Below are 17,870 nucleotides of genomic sequence, written 5' to 3' on the forward strand. Positions count from 1 at the left end.
GCATCCAAACTCAGGGGAGACCACAACACGGTGTCTCGGCCACAGTTGAACTCTATATTCACACTCTCTTAATGCGGTGAGACAGCAAATCTGACACGGCCGAAAAGACGTCAGGTGCAGGACAAACTACTTTACTTGCTACGTATACATCTATTATGGAGATTTTTTTGACAGAAACATTCACGGTTTACCGATCTGTTACCAATTCAAACTCAAAACTCCGAGATCTGCAGCCTTATATCTAGGCACTAGATCGAAGCAACCAATATTATTAAAAAATATATGAAACTAGATGGTATTACATCTGGCAGGACCGTATATGTAATTGTTGAAAATGAAATGTATTTTTTTAATGAATATATTTTCTTTATTCCCAGATGCTGCAACGCGCTTGATGCAAAAATTAACGCTGTCCGTTCGACCAAAAACAAAGGTACAGATAACTGACTCTACAATATTATAACAACAGCCTGTAAATTTACCACTGCTGGGCTAAAACCTCCTCTCCCTTTGAGGAGAAGGTTTGGATCATATTCCACGAGTCTGCTCAAATGCGCGTACACATGTGGCAAAATTTCCTTAAAATTAGTCACATGCATATTTCCTCACGATATTTTCCGCCGCTGAGTGCGAGATGAATTATAAACACATTTTGCACATGAAAATTCAATGGTTATTATTACGCGTTCGTTAAACTTACCACACTTTTCTGTAAAAACTGTGCTAATATACTTTTACTATATTCCAAAATCCAAAGGAAGAAAGATTCTAAGAGGAAAAGAACGACTTATAGAAGCAGAATCTAAATAATTATTAAAATTTGTACGAAATATTTATTATATTTACTAGCATGTTTTAAATTATAATGTCAAAATAACCAAAATTGTTAATTTATTTATCTGCCGTGCATTAATCATAGCTAATAATTTAATCTGTATCTCAAGATAGCAAACTAATAGCTGTACTTTTTTTTCAGTGAATGAAACGCGAAGGACCAACGGATTATGCCAAGACATATCCGAAACGAAAATTCATGCAGTATTTAGTTAAGGTGTTATTTCATGTTAGTAACTTTTTGTATGTCTAATACTCGGTTTCAAGGATATATACATATTGTGTATTGTGTACGTTAAGAGCATTTAGGCATGCTTCCATTAGAGTTTAACTCAATAGTAGACGTGATTTTTTTTTATTTGGCAAATCATTCGAAAGCTTCCAAAATTCAGCTATAAATGTAAAACATTTTTTATTAAACGAACAAGTATATACATATTGTAACAAATAATTCTTGAACAATTTTCATTCAATTGAAATGAGTGTGTCTAACTGTCTACTACTTTAAAAATGTCATCTGTAAAGTGTTCCAAAAACGATGTCATAGAAAATATCATAAATAATAGAATCTCTCTCTATGACGAGAACTTAAATAAGAAAAAATGAAAAGAATTTATACAACAGTAATATAGTAATATTATCTGTAAAAAATAACCTGTTGTTAACTTTTTGGAATCGTGTTATATATATATAAAAAAAGCTTTTTCAAATAAGTTTTCTACATATTAAAAAAAAATGCAAATATTTTTTTAAATTTTTCTTTCGTTGTATTCAAATCCTATCAAAGACAATATTTCTTAAAATCTAAGGCAAGTAGCTTTTTTATGTAGTTAGATTATATACGTTGTCTGTATGCGTGTAGATGTTAAAACTTTGAGCCAAATAAAAATATTTAAAAAAAAACGATATGCACAAATCGAGTTCTTTTTTTGACAAATAGGCTGTGTTTTTGTTGTCATTTCCAAAGAAATTTCGATTATCATGTATCAACTTATTTTGTTAATTATTTCTTAAGTAGCTATATTTTGTATAATTTTTCTTATAAGTTTCGTTTTTTTTTTTTTGTATAAAAGAAATCATACTCGAACATTCCAATTTTAACTGCCAATATTCGAATTATAGAATGTAATCTCTTTCTTTTTATGTTTAAAATTAACATTACGTGCTAAAGCTGTAAATATTTGTAATTAGATTATTTTTTTTAACAATAACTTCCACAGAACTAAATTGTGTGTTGCATTTATTTGCTCATTTTAAAATAATTAATTTTATAATGTAATTTATAATTTCTTTTTTATTACGATATAATGTGACAAGAAATAAATTATAGGAATGTCTAAAAAAAAATGTTGTGTGTCGTTGTTTCTGTTACGCGCTCTGCGTTATATTACAGACGCAATATGACAATAATAAATTATTCAATAAAAAATGTTTTTTTTAATTAACATCTAATTTCCTCCTCTTTTAATTATGATTTCTGTGCCCTGACGACATGTTTGCAAGCTTATACTTAAGTGTATATATAATAAACGACTTCATCAAATATTCAGGAATTCCATATAATCATAAAAAAATGAGTAATTTTATTCAAATCTAAACAGATCAATATAGTTAACTAGCTTTCCCTATTTTGCTTTTCCAGTTTACAGTGATTGACAGCATTTTATCATTTCATAGTAAAGAGGTAAGGAAACCCGAATATATGGTCTATATATCTACCGAAATATATGTGATAAAAAATTCCAATAAAAATCAGAATAGAACTTTAACAAATTATAATTAACAGTGTCATTTCAAAAAAGTGCCCTTGAAGAAGGATATCATAGTTTTCTTAAAAAATCCTTTTTACTTTACCAACTAATAGCGCATTCCTCAGAATATGCTCTTCTAACTCCAGAAGCGCTATCTAATTAATATGATAAATATTTACCAAAAACAAAATTAACATTTGACATCTAATTACATTAATGGAATAAAGTTCTCTGAATCTTCATTAAAAACGGTTGTTCCACAAGGATACATTGTTTGGTTCCTTTCTATTTCTAGTATTTATAAATGATCTTCCTTACTGTGTTAAAGGTATTTGTGATATATTGTTTGCTGACGATACTTCACTAATTTTCATGGTGTACAGGAAAAAAAGTGACTCTGACGATGGGAACGGTGCATTATCGTAGATACACAATTGGTTTACAGTAAATAATTTAGTTTTAAATCTTCTTAAAAACAAAATGTGCAGTTTTTATCTTACCCAATGTTACAAAACAAAATTATAATACAACTTTAAGCGGTGGCCGTCTTGATGTAGCCGATACTACGGTGTTTTTAGGAATAGCATTGGATTCCATTGCATTGCATTGACTTCAGTGGACTCCTCATTTAAAAAAGTATAAATTATCGTATTTAACTGACATGACTGTATTTCTGAACCAGTGGTATCTTAAGTTTGTTTATCTGTATTCTTTCTTCGATTGGAATAGGCACCGTGCAGAAACAATAGAGGGCGTTATAATCCCAACACTAGAGACACCGTGCGAGTAAAAACAGAAACTTCCCAGGCACATTAGTGCAGACTGGCAGCTGTCAAGTCTGTAAATATGATTTTACAATGATTATATTATATGATATTTTATAATTAAAATTATAAAATATAGTTTTTAACCAATAAACAACGATCGGCAGCAGGGACAAAATGTATTAAAAGCAAAAAGCTATTCGAGTCAGGACATGTTTTCGATGTCACAGAAACAGTTGGCCAAGAACAAGAAACAATATTAACTGGAAAAATTGTTGCTGAGACAAAAATTTCAAATGTATATGATGTTAAGATAACAGTAAGTACTTTTTAAAATTAATTGTTTGAAAACCATTATTTTTATTTTATCCCTCTTTTTTCATATAGCAATAACAAATAATTAGATTATAACAAATAATTGGAACATTAAAGTTGCAATTTGTCAATGCAGGGAAGGTCTATCAGGACAATGTAAGCACGTCTGTGCCTTAGTCTATTACGTGAATTCTGCAGAAGGTGCAGAATCGAAAACTAATTACGCACAAGAATGGGGCAAACCGTACGACAATTACTGGGTTATGATAAAGGAGTGACAGTAAAATTTTACACCCTTAAAGTTGTTTTTCGATGTTTTACAGCATCCAGAACTACAACAATACATTTCGATAGCTCAAATTAACAAAAATTAACACGAAAATTCAGAATTTTTTTTCGTGGTTTGACAGTAGAATTTCTGACATCGAGGATAAAAGTTTTGAATATGAGTCACGAGATGGCAGAGTCATCGCTACGCACGGTGCCTATAGCCTTTACTTCTACATTACATTGGGTCACCCCTCACTATTAAATTTTGATGCTGTCATTTGTCACTGTCAACTGTCGCATGTTTTGTGACTTGATTGAAGCCTGTTTATTTTTATCAGGAATACTTCCATTAAAATACAATAATAATGGTGAAATTCGGAAAAAGTAAGCTAAAAGCTCTCAATAAACTTGCTAAAAAGCAGAACAGTAGCCCAAGTAACGCCTCTAACAAAGTGTTAAAAAAAAAACTTAACGCAGAGAAAAAGGTAACATTTCAGAAGGAAGTACTTTTAAAAGAAACAGCGAAAAGTGATTCTCTTGTTCAAAATATATCGAAGACTGATATCGTTTTACAAAAATTATTTAAAAAACCCGAGAAAGCAAAGAAAAAGCCTGTAGAAGCTCAAGTAAAAAAACCAAAGTCAAAACCCGTCGAAAAGCAAAAGAAAAGACAGAAGACTCAAATAAATGACACTAAACTATTACTAAGCTTGATGAAGAAGAGTTGACTGTGTTGATAAATAATTATAAGATTTTATAGCTGTTAAATAAATATATTGATACATATAATTTCCATTTACTTATCTCCTCTTTTATATTGTTCAATGAAATATTACGTCCTACAGTAATATTACATCAACTACTGATTTTTTAATAATACTTCCCATTTGAGTATTGCAAGAAGTGGATGGAAATTTAACCTTAACACATCTGTAGAAAGGTTAGGTTTTAGGCACTTCACCATATCATGTTATTTTTTACATAAATTCCTCAGCAAGTATAGAATTTAGTGCTTGCCAGTACTAGTAATTGAGTCAGTATGTAAATACATTAGCTGGCTAAACTATTACGTCGGCTTATTGCAAGAATTCATTAAGTGACCAAAGTAAAATAATGAGTAATCAATTAATGAACTTTTTCAAACTTCGATATACAATTTCGATGTGAAATGAGATAGGAACAAAGAAAAAACAAGCAGAGAAGTAGTGTTATATTTATTGTTATTGAAATAAACAAGAATAATTTTTTTAAACATAGAACTTTTTTTTTAAAAGCTAAAAATACAAGTTAATGACATCTTGCCAAAAACAATTTATCACTTATCTTAACTTATCATTTTCTGAACTAAAATTTCAAAATAAAATAATAGGCTTCGTTTTTATAAGAATATTATTTGTTATGGCAAAAAATCACAATATTGCTTAATAAAAATAAACCAAAATTAACTCCTAAAGCAAAAAAAAAATTTTATAACAATTTCGCATAAACACAAACCTTGGCAGTAAATTAATAGTATATCTTTGACATGTAAGTTTGTTAATATTAAGTTCTATATTTATTTATTTATTTATTGATCAGCCTCCGCACAAATTTGTATTTTATTCTAAATACCCTAATTCTTTGGAAATTAAAACACAAGTCTTCAAGTAATAATGAACCAGTACAACGAAAATAATCTAGTTTCGGTAAGGAATGGAAACAAATAACAAAGTATTAAAAACCTAAAATAAAATATCAATATAATTTTTTTTATCATAAATCAATCAGTCTTAAAGTAGGAACTTCGTAAAAACAGTCAGTACACGCCTTTGTTACTCTTCGACATCTTCTCTATCTGAGTATTCTTCTTCTGGCAAAAAGTCTTGTCCTTCTTTCTCTGGTAAGTTCTGGTACCAATGATGTAGTTCAGAGGGTATGATTTTTTCTTTGCACATTTTGAGTAAATCCCTTTTTTTGGCTTTTGTGATAGCTAACTTTTTTTTAGGCTTTCTTCAGAGTGTAAGTATTATAGTCAAATTCACGGTGCACGGTGTCTTTGTTATGTTTGCGCTTTCGTAGATTAATGTTTTGACTACCTGCCTGACTATCAGCAAATGGACTTCATGATGATGTTCACTTCCTTATATTCGGATGTGTAATCATAGCGATATTTAACGATGTTGGGTGTTGCTTTCTCAAACCTAAAACATTTTACTTTCAGCCACTGCATTTTTTCCCCATCAGTAGAAACTAATCGATTTTGTAATAAATTTTCTTTTAAATCTTTTAAGTCCAAAATATCAGTATTTTCCATCACTATAGGTTCATATGGTTTCTTGGCGATACTTTGCTTTTTATTTCTGCTTGACCTCGCTAGTCTTATGACATTACAAAGATCTATCATTGACAGCACTGGCATATGTCGCATTTGATGTTCAATCGCGCTTTGCATACTGTCCACTTCCATGTGAGTGTGTCCAGGCTCTAGATATTTGTGCTCTATAACTTCGAGGTGTGTTGTCTGCACCAAATAAAGAAGCAAGCATAACAGATATTGGTTGCGGTTTTGCCCCCCGCAGGTATCAGAAAATATTGATATCTCTGTTACTTTTAATGGCAAACGTTTTATCCATAGATATGAAGCTGTTCCTACCTCAGCACTTCCTTTTTTTCCATCTATTTCCGACCATATATAACAAAAGCCATCATTTGGAGAACGAGCTTCGTAAATAGTAGCATTGTAAACGTTCAGCTTCCGAAGGTAATACAAAAAAGAGACATTACTTGATGGCATATGAAGAACCATTTGTAAATCTAACGTAATAGAATTAAAGTTTTCATCTGTATTAGCCGGAATTTTGTCCTCCTCTTTAGCTTTTCTACTTTGTTCTTTTAACAGCATATGTTCTTCATACTTTTGTTCCAATAAAGGAAGATCTGCCGACTTTTCTTTTTTAGCGGTGTTATATTTATGGTGTTATATTAATTATTTTTGGCCAAATAACTATGAGAATTAACTAGTAAATTACATTAGAAAAAGTCACTAAGATTATTTTAAACCCTTTTGATGCGCATAATGTTTTAACAGAAATAATTATGTGCTGATAATGAATTTTAGCCAGTTGTTACTAACAATGTTGTAAGTAAAACATATTCCTATAAAGTCATCAAGTACCTTTATTTTTTTCACACATACATTTACCTTTACCACTAGGAATCACTATTGCTGGTTAGTGATTTTCGAGCTATCATAAAACAGAAAATAGTAATTATCGACTTTATGTGTTGGTTATAACGTCTTAATTTGAAAAGCTAGAAGATCGTGAGTTTTTGCATAATATTAAGATTTGACAAGTAAATTCCTTTGTGCTTTTAACTGTACTTGATGACTTTTTGTAGTTAATGACTTCTTGCAATAAGCCGACGATTAGTTGTTTATACATTTTTTGAAATTGAATTAGTTGAGTTTGGAGTGTAGTTGGCTAATTTCTATTGGGAGTAACTGTTGTGACCAAAAACTTGCATATATTATTTACTAAATTTACAAAAATAAAATAAGAAATTAAAACTTACAATCAATCAACATTTTTTTTTTTATATTTTTATAGGATATAAAAATAATAAAACATTTTCTGTACTCACAGTTTATTGTTATAAGATAGAAGATACAAGAAAAACATGAGAAAGACTTAAAAAGAGTAATGTAAGACATCTACTGTTATTACAAGTTGCTACTACATTTAATTTGCATCCACATTGTTATGAATATTTCAAAACAAGTTTATATTTTACTAATTTCACAAATTACAAACAAATATATAAATTAATTTTGTAAAAATACAGTTATTGTTTAAGCTTACATAACGGTCATTAATATCTGTCAACTTAAAGATTGATAAGATGTATAAATATATATAAAATAATAAATGAACTCGAAAATGGAATCAAATTGTCTAAATCAAACTTTTATATTGATTGATACTTACTAACTTTATAAATAACTTTATTTTATCTTATAAAATGACAATCCAAAGTGCTGCTAACAGCCTACTAGAGTAAATAATATTGTTTTTATTGAAAAAAATCACTACTTATTTCCGATTTGTTTCATACAACATAGTCTTCATTTGGGTGTAAATAATAGTGTTAATGGGTGTCGGGAATATTTTAAATTTTAAATATGTGTGTACATAATCATATCATATTATGGAATTTGGAAAATTTCATAATTATTTTATATAAAATTTCACCTAACTTGCATTCTTCTAAGCCTATCATTACATTCCTTAAAAGGAAAATATTTTATGACACAATATTTTTGTGCATTTTAATGTTTTACAACTATTATAAAGTAAAAATTACCAATTACCTCTTCTTTGATATATTATGTTAGTGTTCTATGTGCTTGCTTGGCACATCTTATAGCCATATAGGTAATATTAAACCTAAATAGTTAGTGGTTTTTATACATTTCTTAAAAGAAATTATGTAATAACCAATAAACACTTAACTACAAAATAATGTAGGAAATTAAATTAGGAGTTAAATACATATGAAATCTTTTTCATAGCCTGGGTATTGTGACGAGTGTCAAGCGTAGGAGTAACTCAGACCAAGAATATAAAGTGGGCTGGTTAGTTTTAGCTCTTTTGTATTGCAAAATTATCTAAGCATATAAATAATCTACAAGTGTATTTTCGATAGACAACAAATCAATCTAAATTTTATATTCAAAAGTAATACTTTAACAGCTAAGGAGAGTATTGCAGTAGATATTGAAATATAAATAGTGAATTCATTTGTCCAAAATAGAAATCATGAACATTAAAAACTACACGGATCTAATTACTTAGCCTTACTAACAAAAGTCGTATAGCTGATGAATAATTGTTCAATTCCTTTTAGGAAACATAAGAAATAGTTTCCTCAAATGAGAAAGAAAGAGCATTGTGTAACTACAATCGCTATACAATTCTAATTATGAAGAACTAATGACTTCATCATATCATATTTTTATCTGACTTTACTTATTTTTGATTATATACCATACAAGGGAAGTATATAGTATACTATCCTAAAGGTCTAATGTATTGACTATGAATATTTTATAAGATTGAATAGAAGACACTAATTATCTATTTTTAATATATGAAGCTACTACAAACAGAAAATCATTTCCTACTACTATTCACCAGATTTGTTAATGCTGATCAAAGACAGATAAAATAAATTAAAATCTGAATTCTCATTGGCTAGCAGAAGACAATATAACAACTGGCGATCAATGAGCATTTAGCTTTTAGATTAAAAGCAATCTGATTTTGATCATCTACTCAGAGACTTAGTAAATCTTTCGAGATCAGATAATTATATATAATATGAAGAATTACTTTGTTCTACATTTCTAATACAGACAATTATCGCAGTATTTATTTAAATAAAATATTACTATACATAATTTCAAATCTACGGTTGCATACGGTAATCATAACAAATAGTTTGGCTAATTGTGTAGTGATTATCACGGTCAGACACATTCTATGCGAAATTTTCACACAACAGCGAGAACTCAGTAATTACAAATAATAACAAAATATCATCTTATTTTTTTTATATATTGTTATAAACAAACAATTTTTTTTTATCAAGTACTTTGTTATTAAATAGAATACATCATCAATCAATTCTTAGTTTAATGGCTTTCAGTTGTGCGGACATGGCAGTTATATCGCCAATATAGCATAGGATGAAGGACACAAATGACATTGATCGCTACAGTTGAGATAACACACTCAATTAAATTTTCAAGAAAAAGCTATCAAAAGTACTTCTGATTAAAAAATTAAATTGCATCATAATACGCACAATTCATAATAAACACACAAATGTCACCTTTTTGAATTACTGAGTTCTTGCAATTATCTGATGAGTGAATTTCAATACAGTAATAAACCGTTACAAATGTTTTTAAAAAGTAAATTGGCATTTCACCATTTCTGTATACTATTTCATATCCCTACCATAACTTTGATAATTGAAATCTCGCAATAGAGATAACAAAACGGTGCTGCTTTATTATGATTTATAACTTGAATGGGAGTGATATGACTGCCCAGTGATATTACAAACAATGCGTCTAGTAACGACGGCGCCCTCTGCCACGTCCCGTGGGTGAAGGCTTCGGTTGGGTGGCAGGAGGAGTCGCTTTTACTTCTTCGGGCTCTGCAGCTTTTGGTTCTTCTTCAACTGGTGTTTCAACTTCTTTTTCCTCCGGTTCTGATTAATAAAAAGAATATTGATTTAAAAATTTTTGCTTACTAATTAAAATTGATACAATCATGCACGGCGCATTTTTATTAGCTTATTACCAACAAAAATTAAGCTTAATTATCCAGTTGAGCAATTGGGTTTCCTGAAGTGTTCAATTTGCCTTTACGACGTTGTCACAGTAAAACAAATATTATAAACTGACACAATCAAGTGCACAAATTGCGATCATTTAAGAAAATATAAATTGTAAAGGCATTATTAATTAAACATAAAGACAAGTCTACTATGAAAACTCACAAAAAAACATATTCATTCTTAATGTGGATTTATCATCATGAATTACTGTAAAAAAGAAATTTGTGTATAATACATATAATTTACATGATAGTTACCAAGAAATTTAATTTATTTAATAAAACTCTTATTTTGATCGATTCTGTGCGTGAAGTTAAAGCTATAATATAATAGCTTATTAATGTTTTTGTAGTAAGTGATATACTGACTGTCATCACGTTTGTTCTCATCGTAGAGTATCTCATCGACTGACTGCTCCCAGTCCTCAAGCTCATCAGCGGCGGGAAGATCTCCATCTTCATTGAACAAATTAGCTTCAACCTCTGCTTCGGTCTCTGCTGGCTCTTCTGTTTAATGAAATTTTGTTTTTAAGTACACATACATAGTTCTATCAATGCAGTTTGTAGTAATATTATAAAAGCAGAACTAACTTTCTGTCTGTTGCACTTTTACGGATCCACTGAACTGATTTTGACGAAATTCGAGCCTACAAAAGCTACAGACCATATAACTATCTATCAAATATTAAATAAGCTATAAAGACAGACTAAGACTTAAATATGCATTATATTACTACAACTATATTTTCGAAGGACATTATGGCGGATTTAAGAAGATTTTGTCACAAACTGAATGTTAGAAGTCATGTTTAGGTAGTTTTATATATTTGTAATTCGATAAACCAACAGCTGCATAGAATATAAAAACAACAACAGCCTGTAAATTCCCACTGCTGGGCTAAAGGCCTCCTCTTCCTTTGAGAAGAAGGTTTGGAACATATTCCACCACGCTGTTCCAATACTGATTGGTGAAATACACATGTGGCAGAATTTCTATGAAATTTGTCACACGCAGGTTTCCTCACGATGTTTTCCTTCACCGCTGAGCACGAGATGAATTATAAAGACAAATTAAGCACATGAATCTGCGGTGCTTGCCTGGGTTTGAACCCGCAATCATCGGTTAAGATGCACGCGTTCTCACCACTGGGCCATCTCGACATCTTTATTTGAGTAAAGTATGTATTAATAGTAATTTACTTTTAACAGTATTGTCGTGTCCATTCTGTTCCTTTGGTTCCTCCTCTTCATCGTCACGGGTCGTCTTGCGTCTCTTCCACGTACCAGAATCGTCATTATTCAGCGCCCGCTTACTGCTCTGCTCTGCTGTTGGCTGTAGTGTCTAAAACAAATCCATATTTGAGAAATATTTCAAACTAATATATAGCATTTTTTATTATTAGATGTCAACAATCTCATTATTACAATAAAAAACGTAATTATTGACTTTCGAGCAGACCAACTGGTGAAAGTCAATAAATCTTTCTTGGGGCGAGGTATCCGTTTTTATAATAAAATTCCGCAGACATTTTTAACTTTGCCTTTACGTAAATTCAAATCGTTTATAAAAAATACATTGGTAAAAAAGGCATATTACTCGATACAAGATTTTGTAGATGATAAAAAAGCGTAGAATTAATACCTGTTGACTTCCTATTAAACTACTGTTGACTAACTATTAAAAAATGCTAAGAAAAGATCACGTGATTAATGGACAACCCCTAACCATAAGTACCTGGTTGCCGCTCTTGTCGCCCAGCAGGCGCACGAAGAGCTGATGATGGCGCCAGGTGCGCAGGTGCACCTCTGCGGTCTCGTCGCTGTCGAGCAGCTTGCGGCACAGCGTGCACTGCACGCAGCTGAAGGGCGACAGGAACGAGCGGCCCACGCCGCGCTCCGTGCTGCGGACATACATAAGTTATACTCTATATTTTTACCTCAAATCATAGTCATAGAACCATGAAAATTCTGTTTTATTAGTATCATAACTAAATGATTTGTAAATTAATATTATATAAAGTCAAAATTAGTTTTGTTTTTAATTCTCTTTATTGTTTCATCATTACTTGATGAGAATAACACTTCAAAACTACTTTGAATGTATAATTATATACATAAAAATCATTTTGGAACAGATATTTTAAAAATGTGTATTTTGCAGGGATTTATTTTGTTTGGTACAGTAACAGATAACAGATTAAAACATTTAGATACATGAGATAGTACTTAACATATTTACAATAAATCTGCTTTCCAATTTCAACTGTATACGACACTTCAGATTCCCTTAACATGGAATTTTAATGAATAGAATCTTGGAATACTTGATGGTTGTTGAGTTATAGAGCGACCCTTTGACTCAATGACAAATACTGTAACTATGCGAGTTTCTTGCCGTTTCTTCTTGCTAGAAGCTGCTTTCCGAAACGGTGGTAGTATTTAATTGTTGACGATTCAAAAACGCTTCTTTGTGAAGTTTACTTGAATAAATTGATTTACTGATTAATTAACAAACTCTTGAACTTTGAATGTTAATTACTAAGAATATTACAAAACCTTCAATTTTAGAAAACCCTAAATCACATGATATCTTAAGAATATAATCAGAGTACTTGTCATTATTCAAAAAGCCAACTTATTATAAATATATCACTAACCTGTAATAGGGCAACATTTCAGCGGTCATGTTGGTAATGTCATCTCCTTCTTTGTAGTCAAGAATTGTTGTTTCATTATCAACACTCTCTTTCTTCACTTCTGGCTCCTGCTTCACTTCCACATCTTCTTGTTCCTTCTTTACTTCAACTTCACCTTCCTCCTATTAGATGACAATTTATATTATTTTAATATTCCATACTAATATATACTTAAAACTTGACTACCAATGCATCTATCCTACGTCTAATCGAATTAGAAATAGAGTTTAACAAAAGCTTATATTCACATACACCAAATAATTTGCTAATAACTTAGCTGTAATGTGCGCTACTAAGAGCTTATGATCTTCATTTATAATACAATAATATTACACTACACTACACTTAACTACTTGTATCCACTTAAATTTTATTTCCAAAATTGCGATTGCAGTTTTGTTCACCTCCAAAATGCTTTTTTATGCTAATCTATAATGAATATCAAGGCTCTTGACCAAAGAGAACAGATAAATTAGATGTCAAATGATTTTTTCTCTTCTCTTATTGTTGGAATAAATTATTTTTAAGTACGGCAAAAAACAACAATATTTAACATGTACAATCAGCAGTCAGAGAAAACATGAAACAAATAAAAATACTAGCATATTTCTCATATTCATTATGATTTCAGCCACATATAGTACAAATACCCAGTTATCTACTGAGACGAAGCTCTAAGACATTCAAATTAAGAGGACACTCATTGCATTTACCTTCTTTGCCTCGCTGTCTTTCTCTGGCTCGTCCTTGTCCCGATCCTGTCGCTCACCGCGCCTCCAACGTTGCCTGTCATCACGAAGGTACATCTGCTCCATATTCAGTGTCGATATTATCATCACTGTTGGAAAGAAATAAAAAACATCAGCCTCTAAGTCCAATTATAATCTGTCTTTATTCTTTCGCCCTTACTTTATTTATATACTTAAAAAATATATAGTCTATAGTAGCCTAACTCTATTTATTCAAGTTCGGCGTCATAGTACTTGTGGATGCCTTGCTGGTGGCTGATTCACACCAAGTAGGATAAGGTTAATTGAGATGCTTACATATGCTTGATTTGACTAGTTGGGCCCTATGGCTTTACAAGAATCAAGTTTGTATTATATTTGAATATAAATAATGCACATAAAGTTAAAAATGTTAGTTTTTAATATTAAGCCAACTGCTTTCAAATAAATGGTTACAAAACATACTTTGTAATACTAACCACCACTTAAATACTAAATGTAATAGTGCAAACATTTGTTTGTAATTTTTAAACGGTTTGACCATTCTGTAAAACAAACAGACAAAAACATTGGTTCTTCCTTATTTGGTTAAGGTACGATACAGATAGTAAGCCCATGATTGCAGTGTGATAAAACAGTTCCACTTAACAAGAACTACTTGTCTCTATATTTAAATCTACTCATAGATAATATATGAAATAATATAAATTAATAAATAATTATAATAAAAAGTACCTTCCGGTTTCGGCTTGGAGATGACCTCCTGTTTATCCTGCATGTTCTTCAAATGCTCAGCGGTGAGACGATGCTCGTCCAGCTCGATCCTGGTTGGCATCTCCTTGTGGCACGAGGTGCAGGTCGGGTGCAGGTACTTCTTGAGCTTGCGATGGCCGACCGTTGTGCGGTGGATGGCGCCGTCGGCCGCGTACATGTCGCACATTGCGCAGTAGAAGTCTCGCGGCGGCTGCTGTCCCGCTTTGCGAGTACGTTTCATTTCTCGTATCTGGAAATCATTTTTTTTTTTTTTTTATGTTATAGGTGGTTTTAAGTGGTCCCCATCACCCATAGACAATGACACTGTAAGATATATTACCTTACATCGTCAATGGGCCAACAACCTTGGGAACTAAGATGTCATGTCCCTTGTGCCTGTAGTTACACTGGCTCACTCACCCTTCAAACCGGAACACAACAATATTGAGTACTGTTATTTGGCGGTGGAATAACTGATGAGTGGGTGGTACCTATCCAGACGGGCTTGCACAAAGCCCTACCACCAAGTAAATATTTATTGAAAAATTTTACAATAATCGTACTTCTTAAAAGCAAACGGCTAACTACTATGGAACATTTAAGTAACGCATTGTAGCATTCAATGAAATATTAACTTGAAAGTAAAACTTGGTAATCTTGGAACAATTTTAAAAAGATCTTGTCTTGAGAGATTTTTCTTCCAAATATTGATAAGACAATAAAGTACTTGATAGTTAACAAGTTCTCATTTGGGGGTGATAGTTCCACATGAGAATATAATTATATAATAATAGTTAAACTAACCTTAAACTCTTGCCTCATAGTATCGGCAGTGAGTGCGTAACTCTCTGCAGTCTTTTGCATCATAATGGCATGGGCTCGACCACTGAGATGGTTTTCAAACGATCTTCCATCCCACATGCTCTTGTTACAAATGTGGCACTTCAGTAGTTGCGGGTTGATATCATCATAGCGTGTTTTCGGCGTATCCTTCTTGTCCTCTTCAGATTTTTCGGGCTTATCAGAATCATTGTTTTCCTCGCTACAGATTACTCATTAAATTAAAATTGTGTACTGATGTTATTGACGTGTGTAACATATTGTTATTGCTTATTATTGTTATATAATAAAAAAAAGGTTAAAAGCTGTAAAAAAATTTAAACGGCTAATATTTGCACGAAATAGCAGAAGAACAGTTAAAATTTCATACAGAAAATTTAAATTATTGAGTTTAATCTTTAGAGATATAAAAAAAACAAACATTTCTAAGAATCAGAATAATATTTTTATACAATTTTGTATAGATGCATGAAGCTTTAGACATGTTGTTAATAAGATACTTATAAAACAATTTCAACAGAACTTAACATAAACAGACAGGCTGTCTATGATGAAGACGACCATGACAAATTTCTTCAATGCTGTTTGATTTATGTATGAATGACAAATCCCCGGAATGAGGTTGGAAATTACTGCCAATGCGGCTAGAGTTGCCGGTGAACGTAAGTTTTGCTGAAATAGCTAATTTATAGGATAGCCGTGGAATGGAAAAACGGTGATAGCACCGGAAGGAAACATCTGGGATTCCTTACCTGTCCTTAACAGGCTTAGCCTTTGAATCGGCATCCTTTTTCGGGGAGCTCTTGTTTTGTTGTCTTGGCCCATCATTGGGCCTGAACGGCTTACGATTGTTGATACGCTCACCAGCACGATTGTAATTTCCCGTACGCCGGAAATTACCTTGATTGCCCATCTAGAGGGAATTGATATAGCAGTTGTTAGTATAAAGCTGCTAGCCACAGTAGGCCTTATGAAGATAGGCTAAAATATGATCATTGCACACAGAAATCCACATATCTATGAGTCACATTCTTGTTCAAAACCTGTAAACTAGCACATTCAGAAATAACCATTTTAGATATTTTATTTTAAAAAACTATGCATGTTATGTTATCACAAAATTAATAATTTCAAGCCATTTTTATAGTAATTTAATTTTAAAATTGTAAATATGAAAGATCACAAACCACTAATATTATTTGTATACAACAAGGTGATTATAACAATTGAATTATGTGCTTACCCTATTTGGTCCGTAACCTCGGTCATACCGATTCATGTTTGGACCAAAATCACGCCGCATAGGCATGTCGAGCAAGGAAGGCACCGGGTTTTGACGCGGTTGGAGAAGGTTGATAATGTTGCTAGCAAGAGCTAGAGTGGCTTCAGTAGGGCCACCTCCCAGAGGCAGCAGGTTCGGAAGATCACCGCCCGGGCCGCCACCCTGCCAGGGTGAGACACCACCACGAAAGTTCTTCGATCGATCGTTGCGACCAAAATCCATGCGCCTACCACCTCCTTGAGGGCGACGGTTCGCCATTTTTTCTGCAATAACGATTGGGATGACGTAATAGAGAAAAATATTTTACTTCTATCCCTTAAGGATAAAACAACTAATCAACAATAAGAAAGGGAGAATTTATTCAATTCTTAATAAAAAATAACGATAAACTTAATTTAATTTTCTTTTGGTCACTAGTACAAAGGTTTTTTTTATTTACATCGACAAGAGGGTAAAAAGATATAATGGCAGTAAATTCCAAGCATGGGATTTAATTTCATAAATAATAAGTTTTTTAGCTACCTACATCAACGATTGACTTACAAAAAAAACAAATAATTCAATAAATTAAGATTATACTACTGTATGAAGAAAAATAATAATATATTAATTAATATAATCATCCAATAATATTCAAAATTGATGCATTAATAAATACCATTTATTAATTTTAAAAAAATGTTATAATGCTTACGTAGCCCGGTCGAAAACCTCATAACAAGCAAAAGATATTACTCACCGGACAAACAGTGTATGCACTTATTGAAAGGTCTCAAAACACTTTATATTTAACACTTTTTCAGCAGTTATGCACGAACTTATTGGTTTTGAATAGTGGAAACAGCAAATGTATTGTTAATTTGTTAATAACAAACGCGACACCGACTCAGCGAAAATATAAAATGGCCGATTTTCAATTTTACCGTCGACAAGCGACAGCCACCGGCGTCCTCTATTCTCTTTTTTGTACAGATTATAAATATATTAATATAATAATAGATAGATGAAATTAAGGGATGGGCACAGTTTCGATTTGTTCGATTAAACGAACAACTCGGACAGAAATATTAAGTTTTAAATGAGAATGTTATAAGGTCATAAATCATAATACATAATAGTTAATAAATATAGAAGAAATATGCAATGGAGCTGTAGCAATTATCGAGAACGTGTTTACTTAGAAAAAGACACTATGTTAAACTTATAAGTCGTCTTATATTATATTACAAGCAATACACGGTGTTTTAAAAGTAA

General features: G+C 31.7%; 2 protein-coding genes across 3 annotated transcripts in view; one reads left to right on the plus strand and one right to left on the minus strand.

The window, feature by feature from the left end:
• LOC124539763 (large neutral amino acids transporter small subunit 1) overlaps positions 1 to 1,727 on the plus strand; it is a 41,812-nt gene extending 40,085 nt beyond the window's left edge. The window contains exons 12-13 of the mRNA XM_047117110.1: positions 378 to 433; positions 977 to 1,727. Of these exons, the coding sequence (XP_046973066.1) occupies positions 378 to 433; positions 977 to 979 (59 nt within the window). The 3' untranslated portion in view covers positions 980 to 1,727. The remainder of the gene's footprint in view (positions 1 to 377; positions 434 to 976) is intronic.
• Positions 1,728 to 8,635: 6,908 nt separating this feature from the next.
• LOC124539595 (zinc finger protein on ecdysone puffs) lies at positions 8,636 to 17,573 on the minus strand. 2 transcript variants are annotated; one of them, XM_047116887.1, is made up of 11 exons: positions 17,356 to 17,573; positions 16,578 to 16,879; positions 16,087 to 16,247; positions 15,299 to 15,536; positions 14,477 to 14,744; positions 13,727 to 13,851; positions 12,975 to 13,135; positions 12,053 to 12,218; positions 11,518 to 11,659; positions 10,687 to 10,824; positions 8,636 to 10,189 (listed from the first exon to the last, which is right to left on the minus strand). In XM_047116887.1, the coding sequence occupies exons 2-11, from the start codon at positions 16,872 to 16,874 to the stop codon at positions 10,050 to 10,052; spliced, it is 1,836 nt and encodes a 611-aa protein (XP_046972843.1). In that variant the 5' UTR covers positions 16,875 to 16,879; positions 17,356 to 17,573; the 3' UTR covers positions 8,636 to 10,049. The 2 variants fall into 2 exon arrangements, with proteins under 2 accessions (XP_046972843.1, XP_046972844.1); XM_047116888.1 differs by lacking the exons at positions 16,087 to 16,247; positions 17,356 to 17,573 and having other exon boundaries at positions 16,578 to 16,835.
• Positions 17,574 to 17,870: the final 297 nt, after the last annotated feature.

The sequence above is a fragment of the Vanessa cardui genome, chromosome 23, assembly GCF_905220365.1.
Source record: "Vanessa cardui chromosome 23, ilVanCard2.1, whole genome shotgun sequence".
NCBI lineage: Eukaryota > Metazoa > Arthropoda > Insecta > Lepidoptera > Nymphalidae > Vanessa > Vanessa cardui.